The following is a 10,301-nucleotide window of genomic DNA, read 5'->3' on the forward strand; positions in this document are numbered from 1 at the left end:
GTGGGCATATCTATAGGTTAAATTTCTGGACATGGAATTGCTAGGAGTTTATACATTTTGAATTCTGACAGGTGCTCCCTATTTGGCCCATGGAGTGCTTTGAATGATATGAGAAGGATGCTTTCTCTTTGTTGGTTAGACTTGTGACATTCTGGAGTCCTCTCCGTCCCTTCTCCATTTAATCAGTCCTTTATTCTACCAACTCAACTCCTCCCATTCTGTCCATCTTCCTCAGTTCATTCCTACTGCTGTGGCCCTGGCGCAGGCCTACACCCTTTCTCACCAGGTCAGTTGCAACTAACAACTCAGAATGTATTCTAATCATCTGCCAAAGCAAACATCCTAAAGCAGGAACTAAATCATTCTCCTGCTTAACTGTTACCTCTGCTGGTGTCTCACCATGTACGATATTTAAAAATCCAAGTCCTTAGCCTGCCTTTCAATGCTTTCCAGTTTTCCCCCAACTCCTTACTCATTTCTCATACACTTTAGATTTCTCTGAACTCTGGTGCCTTACTTGGGCCCCCACCTTACACTCTCCTTTCTTTTATGGAAATCTTGCTCATCCTTTAAGGTAAACTCAAGCCCCACTTCCTCCAGGAATCTACATAGGGTAGGACTAATTTTGGACCCAGGATATCTTTTTGGGGATGTCAGTTTTTCTGAGAATCGGAGCTCTCATCTGCTAAATAAAGACAAAAATACCAACCTTGCAGGATTGTTGTGAGGGTTAGGGATAATGGGCATATTAGGCAGGCATCAATAAAAGGTAATTCTGACAATTTCTGTGGTCACTATCACCGTCTCACCGCACTTGATCGGCACCTCTGGTTCTATGCTGGATGCATTTGCTCTGTGTTACAGCTGGTTGTGGACAAGACCGTCTAGACCAGTACATGGCAAGCTCGTTGTGGGCAGGGCTCGGGATTCGCCTCAGGATCTCCCAGCGCCTGGCAGAGAGCCTGCAAATAAGTGGAGAAAGATAGAGATAAACGTATTAAAAGATAGACGGAAGGAGGGCAGAGACAGGCAGATAGGGGCTGGAAAGAGAGGTTTCCGCGGGAATCTCGGCGCAGGGGCTCAGCCCGCGGAGCCCGGGCGGGGGCGGGGCCTGGGCCTGGGGGCGGGGCTTGGCGCAGGCCCCGCCTCGGTCCGTCCGCGAACGAGTTCCGCTGTCCCCGTGGTCCCCGAGGCTGGCTCCAGGCTCCTCCGAGGAAAGTGCGGGCGCCGACATGCGCCCCCTGCTCGGCCTGCTCCTGGTTTTCGCTGGCTGCACCTTCGCACTGTACTTGCTGTCGACGCGACTGCCCCGCGGACCGATACTGGGCTCCGCCGAGGGGACTGGAGGCAGGTGTGTGGCGGGTATGTTGGTTCGGGTCCGAGTAAGGAAGCCAGGTTCGAGGATGGGGTCTGGGAATTGGAAACTCGGGTTTCCAGATCAGGGGCGTCGGGGGCCGGGGTTTGTGGTTGAGTTCTAGGACTGGAGATCAGGGTCTGGTACCTGGGCCGCGTCTCCAGGGTCTCAGGCAGTCCCGGTGAGTGGGAGCCGGGGCGCCCCCTGGCTGGGACCTGCGCGTTGCCCGCTTCGTGGCTGCGCGGCGAGGGTCTTTGGGGTGGTGCTCTGCCGAGGAAGACGAGGCGCCTTACTCCGGGCGGGGCCTGTTCGCGCGCCTCTGTTGGCTCTGTGGCTTCGCCTGTCCGTATTCTTATCGCTTTCCCAGGCTCAGCCCTAACCCCCGTTTGCAGCCGACCCTCGCCCCTGTGTGGACCCGCAGCCTCTTCTTCCCAGCTACCCTCAGCTTCCCTCCATCGACCTCCCCACCTAATCTCGCTTAGGTCTGCCCTTCGGACTTTAAGGCATTCGGTCTTCAGGAGAAACGTTGCGTGGACAACTTTAAATTATTCACAAATTAAGTATCGGATCCGCCCCTCTTCCTGACTGTCTCTGCCTTTCTCCTTCTCATTATCGACTGGATGAGGCAGTGTTGCATACTTGTTTATAAAGTTCATGGGAGTGTGCCTGGCACAGCATTGCGTTATCAAGGATTTTACTGATATTTGAATATCAGGACAATTGTTTTCAGTTATTGTATTCTTTTGCTATAGCTGAGAGGGCTTTGCTGTGGGTGCCGGTTTGCTAAGAGAACATTCTGATGAGAACTAGGAAGGTTTTCTCATAACTGATCATTGATGGATTCAAGAGTTGTTTAGATGACAGAGGCAAAATAGACTTTACACTGTAACCCTTGTACAGGATTCAGAGTGGACTGAGGACCAGATAAAGAGCAGAATGAAAAAGCAGTCTCTTTGAAAGAGTTGGTTTCAAGCCTGACATATTATTAAGAAGGTTATGTTTATAGTATGGGACAGATATACTTCCCTGGTGAATCTTAATTGGATTTTAATGTCTGATAAAACATTTTACCTAGTAACTCAGGAGCAGTATGAAGTTTGAATTGTCCTTGGCCTAAAGCGTGCGGTGGGGGTGCTCCTTCAAAGGAAGGCAATTTAGGACGTTTAGTACTCTCCTGGAAATTAATCCATTGCCTCTTAAGAATAGATCATAAAATCTGAGAGCTAAAAGGGACCTTAGTGATTACCTAACAATAACCTTCATTTTTCAGCTAAGATAATTGAGGCCTCGAGACTAGCCCAAGATCACACAACTGGAGAATAGCAGAGTTCAGATGCTAACCTAGGTCTCTTGTTTACAAACTAGGGCTCTCTGTCTGTTCTGCTGTATTGTATCAGGTCACCTATCATCAGGGGCTCCCATTATGTGTGTGTTCCAGAGCAGAGAAGATGATGGGCACATTTATAAACCTGCTTTGGAAAGACAACACCACAAGCAACTTTCGTAGGTACTAGGTTGATCTGGACTCATGTTTCCCTCTGTTTTTCCAAATCCCTAGGTCACTGTGGTTCCCCTCTGACCTGGCTGAGCTGCGGGAGCTCTCTGAGATCCTTCGAGATTACCGAAAGGAGCACCAGGCCTATGTGTTCCTGCTCTTCTGCAGTGCCTACCTCTACAAACAGTGCTTTGCCATCCCTGGCTCCAGCTTCCTGGTCAGTACCCTGCCCTCCTTCTGTGCCTGTCAAGAAGCCACCTTCTGTCTTTGTAGAGAGGCCCTTAGGCCGCAAATCACACCATCCAGAGGGCAGACTGCTGAGGGCAGACTGCTGTTGACAGCTTCCCCTGTGACAAACGCTGTCCTAGTTACTTAACCTTCATGATCTTATTGAATTCTCCCAACAGGCTTATAATGTGGGCATTGTTATTCACATTTTACAGATAAGGCAACAAGTGGGGAGAAGTTAAGTAACCAGCCAAGGTGACAAGGCAAAGAGAGGTTAGGGCTGGGGTCTGAACCCATGACCGCCCAGCTCCAGAGTCTGCCTTTCCTCTCAGGTATGCTGCTTTTGTTTTGAAGGCATTGAGAGCTCTGGAGCGCTGTCCTTGAAAGACACACACATGTACCCCAGACTAGGTCAAGTTTTCCTCCTCAGAGCTCCTATAATGTTTTGCATTTTGGTATAGTTTTTTATTTTTATTTTTTTAAATTTGTTTTCTTCACTAGTCTGTGAGTTCCTTGAGGGCAGGACCTGTTCCTTATTCTCAGCCTTTGTATTCCTTCGCCTGGCGCAGGTAGTGCCTTCATAAGTGTTTGATAAACAAATGCAAGTTGTTCATGGTGATGTTAAGCCTTCCAGCATCGGGAAGTTTCCCTCGTGTGCAGAGGAGACGTCATTCTGGTTTTCCACGCGGCCCCTCTGGAGCCAGTGTTTGACCTGGGCTTGTGCTCCTGCTGTTAAATGCTTCTCATCAGTTTTCATCTTAAGTTATACAAAGTAATCTGTGCTCTCTTTCCAGCAGCATTTTGAGCTGGTTTACATAAATGTATGTGTATGTTAAGATGTGGGGTGGGTTTGAATCCCAGCTATGTAACCATAGGCAACTCACTTTACTTCTCCAACCCTGTTTCCTTGACTATAAAATGGGAATACTCCTATGTAACCCCCTGAGGTTGTTGCATGGGAGGCTTAAATGAAACAGAGAGTGTAGAGCGGCTGGCATGATGATGGTGCCTAGCACACAGTGGCCCTCAGCACTTGTTTGATTGATTGACAGAGCAAGAAACCCTGAAAGCTTACTCCTGTCCTGCTTCTCTCTCCTGCCCCAGCATTTTTTATCTATTCCAGTCTCAGCCTTGATCTGTGTAAGCATTCTTTTTGTTGTTAGAAACAGGAAGAAAAGCAAATGTGTTCATGCCAAGAGAGACAAGGGAGATGTGGGGTGCTCAAGGTCAGGGGCTGACTCTTTGGGGTTTCCCTGTACCTGCCTTCCCTCTTGAGCTGATCTCTCTTCATGGCAGAGAGCCAGCTGTCACCTGGGGGTGAATCCTGTCTCTGCCTAGTATGATCTTGGGCATGATACTTAATCTCTCACCCATAGAATGGGGTAAGGATAGTATAGGACACAAGATCATATTGAAGATTAAATAAGACATGTAGTTAAGCACTTAAGACATAGGAGGTGCTTAGCAGATCCTTACCTTCTCACTTTCAAGTTTCACTGTTACTTTCTCTGTTGGATCCCATGTTTGGCAGGGTGCCGTCTACCAGCTAACAACAGCATTTAGTAAGTATTGATTCCACTTTTTCATTTTTGTTAATCTAAGATTTTTTTGAGTGTCAGCTAGAGCTCTAGTCAATATTGGAACCCCTGGTATTAGCATACCACATAAATGTAATTCTAGCAGAAAGCAAAGAAACACGACATATAGTTTGTATGGTCTCACTGAGGGAAGATTCATGATTTGTATTCATTTAAAATAGTAAAAGTAACTTATGAGTTTCATTTCTGCCTCCTTGGAGCACCAATTTTTGCAGGACCTACCGCAGCCTATGTGGCTGGCTGGGTGTCGTATTCCCCTATTTTCCCATCTAATTCTCTCCTACCCTCTTGAGGCGTTAATCCTCATCTTTATTTTAAAGGTGAAGAGACCAATGCCAAAGTTGTTCTCAGCTCTTTCATTACTCTTCATTCACTTCTTTAAAATGGAAGTTGGGTTTTGACCAGGAGGTTGGAGGGGCCTATGAGTCTTGGGCTCCAGGGTGAAGTGACTGGTAGCTACCAGATGTTCTCATGGATGAAGATTGGTTTTATTTGCAGAATGTTTTAGCCGGTGCTTTGTTTGGGCCATGGCTCGGGCTTCTGCTGTGCTGTGTGTTGACCTCAGTAGGTGCCACGTGCTGCTACCTGCTCTCCAGGATATTTGGCAAACAGCTCGTGGTCTCCTACTTTCCTGATAAAGTGGCCGTGCTGCAGAGGAAGGTAAGGGGAGGGGTCACATCTGAGTGCTGGGCCCCCAGAGAGTCACTTCTTGTCCCTGAGCGGGGAGCGAAGGGCAGGGATTTCTCACAGTGCTCCTCTGCTGTGCTTCCGAGGTCCTAGGGGTTCTTTTGATGTCTCCAAGAGGCACAGACCTGGGATCAAATCTTAGCTCCCTCATTACCAGCTCTGTGACTTTGAGCAAGTTCCTGACTTCTCTGAGCCTCAGGTACCTCTGTTTTAAAAATGAGGAAAACAGTCTCTACTTTGGAGGGTTGTTGGAAGATTCGAGACAGAATGTGTAAAGAATCTAGAACAGTGCCAGGCACCAACAGATTTTCAATACGTGGAGACTGTTACTTTTTTTTTAAACTATCATTTATTGACCACATATTTTGTTCTGACTCCCTAAAATTTTATTTATTTATTTATTTACTTACTTACTTATTTACTTATTTACTTAATTACTTATTTATTTTTTACGCCTACAACACCTGGTCTTCCTAGGGACTTTGTTTCTCAATGACCTTCTCTTTTTTGGCTACAGGTGGAAGAGAACAGAAACAGCTTGTTTTTTTTCTTACTGTTTTTGAGGCTTTTCCCCATGACGCCTAACTGGTTTTTGAACCTGTCGGCCCCAATTCTGAACATCCCCATTGTGCAGTTCTTCTTCTCTGTTCTTATCGGTAAGAAGCTGGTGGAGTAAGTTTGAGGCTTCATAGTGGTCATGCTGGGGGACTGCCCTGGGTTAGCAGCCCCATGGGCAAATAAGTGCCTGCTTCTGAGAGCACAGGCTCCTGGAGAGCATCTTCAAGCCTTAATACCTAAAATCCTGATTTCAGATCTACTCAGGCTGGAACAAGAAACCCCATAAAAATATTTTCGGAAAAAATAGAATCGTTCATTGTACATATGTTTAGTGCCTGTTGTGTGCCAAGTATTGTGCTAGGCACTGGGATTAGAAGAGCAGTCTGTAAAGCACATGATTTGGCCCATAGTAAGTGCTTAGTAAATACTATCAGGAAAAGCAGGGTTGAAGTGAGGGTATGTGAGGAGAAGAAAGGGCAAAGGCAGAAGAAAGAAAACAGAACGAAGGACTTCCTTTTTGGCTTTGGCTTCCATTTTGATTAAGGTCCACCTAAGGAAGAAATGGTACCAGTGAAGTTCCTTCTTACCTTTTGACAATCGTGTGACCTTCAGCAAGCTACCCTCAGTAGGCCACTTGGCCAGACGAGGAACTGGGCCTGGAGCAGTGTTTCTCAAAGTATGGGCCTTGGAGGACACTTAACAGAATGTTAAACGTCTAACATCCTATAAAATCAGTGATTATTATTTTCCACACTGGAAGTAAACCATCCTTTTTAAGCTTTAAGGCAAGCATTGCCTCTTTTAAACCTTCTTTAGAGCATGGAGGGAAAGAATACGCAGGGCCTCTAACTCAAAGCAGATCTGTGGCTGAGCAGCTGCTATTAATAGGAGATTCTTGAGAGGAACTGAGATCTTAAACTGAAGTGAAATTTTGCACAGCTAACTCCGTTCATATCAGCTTTCAGACAAAGTGTCTTAGTACCTCAGCAACCTGTAATAACCTAGGTGGCACAAAACCTAGAAAGACCAGGGTTCCAGTCCCCCCTCTGACAAGCTGCGCAACCTTGATTGGTCTAAGATCTTGAGGCATTATCTACTGTAGAAGAGGAGTGGATTATCAGGGGGTCCCAAACTAATCAGAGTCTCGGAATGGGGAGGGAAAAGGCTCCTGGTGCTCCAGCAGATCCAGGTAACCAGAGCCTCGGGTAGAGCCGGAGGAAGTGTTTTTATCAGTTTCACCAGAAGATTATTACACCACCAGCCTTTATAGCCACCACCCAGACTTTTTGGATCCACTGAATTTGATGACCTCTTAGAAATGGTGTAGAACATGAAAAGTAGTATTTTTCCTAAAAAACTTGTTTGTTTTTATGTTATAACAACAAACTGTAAATCTCATAATGTTGGAGCTTCTCTACTTGGTTCTTGGGTGCTCAGAACCAAATTTGGGGCCCTTAAGGTTCACCTCTAGCAAATGAGTGAACCTTATGCATTTCTGTCCTAACTGTACTCCCTTATTTTATTCTTCTTCACTCATTTTGTTTTTCCTGTTAAAAAATTTTAAATCTTATTATAGTGTATATCTTTTTGTAACAAGTCCTTTTGTTGAATAAGGCAGGCAGGTATAAATGGAAAGTGAAGAAAGGAGGGGAGAAAGTGGAGAAGAAGGGAAAGGGATATATTTGGGGGTTAGGAGTTGGGAATAGAAACAAACCTGGAGTCACTGTTGTGAATTCCTGGTGACTTTTCTGAAAGGTTATTTTTCCTTTTCCTGCCCCCCAGTAACAGGCTCTTCCCCTTTTCTTCTTCCAGGTTTGATCCCCTACAACTTCATCTGTGTGCAGACAGGCTCCATCCTGTCAACCCTTACCTCTCTGGATGCTCTTTTCTCCTGGGAAACTGTCTTTAAGCTGTTGGCCATTGCTCTGGTGGCCTTAGTTCCTGGAACCCTCATTAAAAAATTTAGTCAGAAAGACCTGCATTTGAATGAAACAAGCAACGCCAATTATCCAAATAGTAGAAAGGACACGTGATCTGGAATTTTTGGTTGCTCTGTCTTTGGACTCTATTGCTTATTTGTGTAATGGGCGTGGTCCTCTACAGCCCCTCATTGTATTTTAATTACCCTCATCAGGTGATTTGGACACTTGTCTATGTGTAGTATTTGTTATAAAGGACACTGTACTCTAAAAGGTGAATCATATCAGGCTCTCAAATCAGCCGTGGTTTAGCAAGACAATGTGAAATGGATGGCTTCTTCAAAAAATCCTGTTCACATTTTGTTGAATAACAAAGAACTCAGGATAATGTTGTATTTGCCTCTTGCCAAGCCCTGAGCTGCCTCTAGAGACTGTCCTTGTTTAGAGTGCCTCTTTTGAAAGTGATAGGCTGTTGTGACAGGTGTTTTCCTATTAAGTCCCTGGCGTATGTTATTAGTGTAAATGATGACGTGTGAACCCACATCACTGACATCACTCTTCATCTGATTAGTCTCTTGAAGAGTGTTTTTTTTTTGTACTTTTGCTGATGACCTACCTCTTCCACAACCAAGGGAAAGAAGCTGACAAACTGCTTAGAACCTCCACGTACAGCTCAATGCAGTGATTTCTGTGATGCTCTTTGTGTTCAGAGATGTTACTATATATGTTACATTTCCTCTTGGTTGCATGTCCTGACAAGCTGGTTGCAAACAGACTATTAAATATGAATAGAACAAACTCTGTATGTTATGGATATGTTCTGGAGAAATTCTTATCCATCTAGACAGAGAAGGGCCCTTGACGCACTTGAATCAAATGACCATCAGTATATTTTCTAATCTGTCCTTTATGTGTGAGAATCTCTTCCCCCGTCTTCCTGCTAGGAGTGTGGATTCAATACCCTCAGATATTAGCCAATGTACCCTCTGTTTTTCAATTTGTCATTTGCCAAGAATAACAGGAATAATTATATTTCATCTTTTAATTCAAAGAGGAAAACTTGGTTTGGGGTTTCTCTGTTGTGTTTTATATCAGTTATCTGTAGCCGTCATTGCTTCCTTTGCTGCAGTGTTGAATTGGCACAGACCTGGGTTGATGCTTCCAGGGACAGGAGGACCTGGCACCTTAACTGGCCAGCTCTGGGATCCTGTACCCATCATGTAGAAGTAGCTCATCATGTCCTTGGGCATGATCTGCTGGGTTTCGATCTGGCTTAGCCAAGAATCTTGCCAAAGCTTTAACCTCGGCCATGGGTTCTATGTGAATTCTTGGGAATATTCCTTTTTGGGAAGAATGAATTCCCAAGCATTGTTTTTTTTGGACATGGTATGATCCAAAAAGCACAATAAGGACTTAATTTTAAAGATGTGTTGCTTTAAAAGCTTGCTAACAAGAGGAGGTGAGGAGGAGGCCAACTGGACTTTGAAATCCTTGGCTCTTGGTGTTATGGAGTAGGGGTAAGTGGGGAGAAACAAGGAAGCTTTCCACACTATTTCACGTGTGCCCTCTATCAGGATCCTTAGATTGTTTCCCTCCCCTATGATCTTGCACCAATGTGCCTTATCAGTTGTGAGTTTAAAGGCAAAGCAATTTCCCTAATAAATGGATGTAAACGTTCTGTGTGGTATGTGTTTGTACATGTTGCTAACTTTTCGGTTTTCCTGAAAATCAGACAATCCAAAATGATTTTTTGCTGTCCACTCTCAGGTATCTTATTATTTTTTGGAAGCCAGGTTTTCATTTTCACCTTTTCCCTCTCTAAGCTCACTTTATAGTAGGGTTACTAATAACAGAGGAGTAGCTATAAGATGGGCAGCAGGAAAGCCATACAGAAGAAGCAGAGGGCCAGTCTAAGCTATGACAGAATATCAAGAAGAGACTATAACAAAAGAAAATGATGGTGGTCTCTTCCTTCTATGGATGTGTCTAATGAAAAGAGCCACAGAAACTGGCTTTCCCCATCACCTGTTTTTCCTGGCTACAGGAAACCCAGTCACTTAAATTCTTCCTTTCCCTAAAGTTCTGACAAATGTGAAGGCAGCTCTCAGGACATAACCAGTAACTTTAGGAAAAGACAGGACCAGAAAACAGTGAAGTACACTTTTTAATTCCATGCATCAGTTTGCTTTGATAGTCGCTTTTGTTCCCGAAGGAAGCCGGCATCAGAAACCAACACAGGGAGCAGGGGAACTAATAGTATTGGAGACCACAGGGGAGGCAGATGAGGGAGTTCATTTTGAGACTCTACCACAAAAAGAAGTTAATTTGCTCCAAATTGATAGGAAACTCAAATTACTGTAATAAAGAATCGAAGCGAGTTTCCCCATTTCTAGTCTGAGAAGTGGTCACTCTGGAGGTGAGAGCTACCCGGGTGACATGGTCAATAAGGATGTCTTCCTAAT

The 10,301-nt window shown here is 44.9% G+C and overlaps 1 protein-coding gene across 1 annotated transcript; it reads left to right on the top strand.

Moving 5' to 3' along the window:
- Positions 1–1,149: 1,149 nt before the first annotated feature.
- Positions 1,150–9,517, top strand: TMEM41A (transmembrane protein 41A). The gene is made up of 5 exons (XM_011382162.2): positions 1,150–1,351; positions 2,913–3,066; positions 5,174–5,335; positions 5,880–6,018; positions 7,733–9,517. The coding sequence occupies exons 1-5, from the start codon at positions 1,233–1,235 to the stop codon at positions 7,951–7,953; spliced, it is 795 nt and encodes a 264-aa protein (XP_011380464.1). The 5' UTR covers positions 1,150–1,232; the 3' UTR covers positions 7,954–9,517.
- Positions 9,518–10,301: the final 784 nt, after the last annotated feature.

This window comes from Pteropus vampyrus, unplaced genomic scaffold (assembly GCF_000151845.1).
Source record: "Pteropus vampyrus isolate Shadow unplaced genomic scaffold, Pvam_2.0 Scaffold14, whole genome shotgun sequence".
NCBI lineage: Eukaryota > Metazoa > Chordata > Mammalia > Chiroptera > Pteropodidae > Pteropus > Pteropus vampyrus.

What these genes read in the sequence shown, in the direction of transcription:
- TMEM41A (XM_011382162.2), top strand. Translation starts at nt 1,233, where the DNA reads ATGCGCCCCCTGCTCGGCCTGCTCCTGGTTTTCGCTGGCTGCACCTTC. An exon ending in GCCGAGGGGACTGGAGGCAG is followed by an intron (nt 1,352 to 2,912) that starts GTGTGTGGCGGG and finishes CCAAATCCCTAG; the next exon opens with GTCACTGTGGTTCCCCTCTG. An exon ending in TGGCCGTGCTGCAGAGGAAG is followed by an intron (nt 5,336 to 5,879) that starts GTAAGGGGAGGG and finishes TTTTGGCTACAG; the next exon opens with GTGGAAGAGAACAGAAACAG.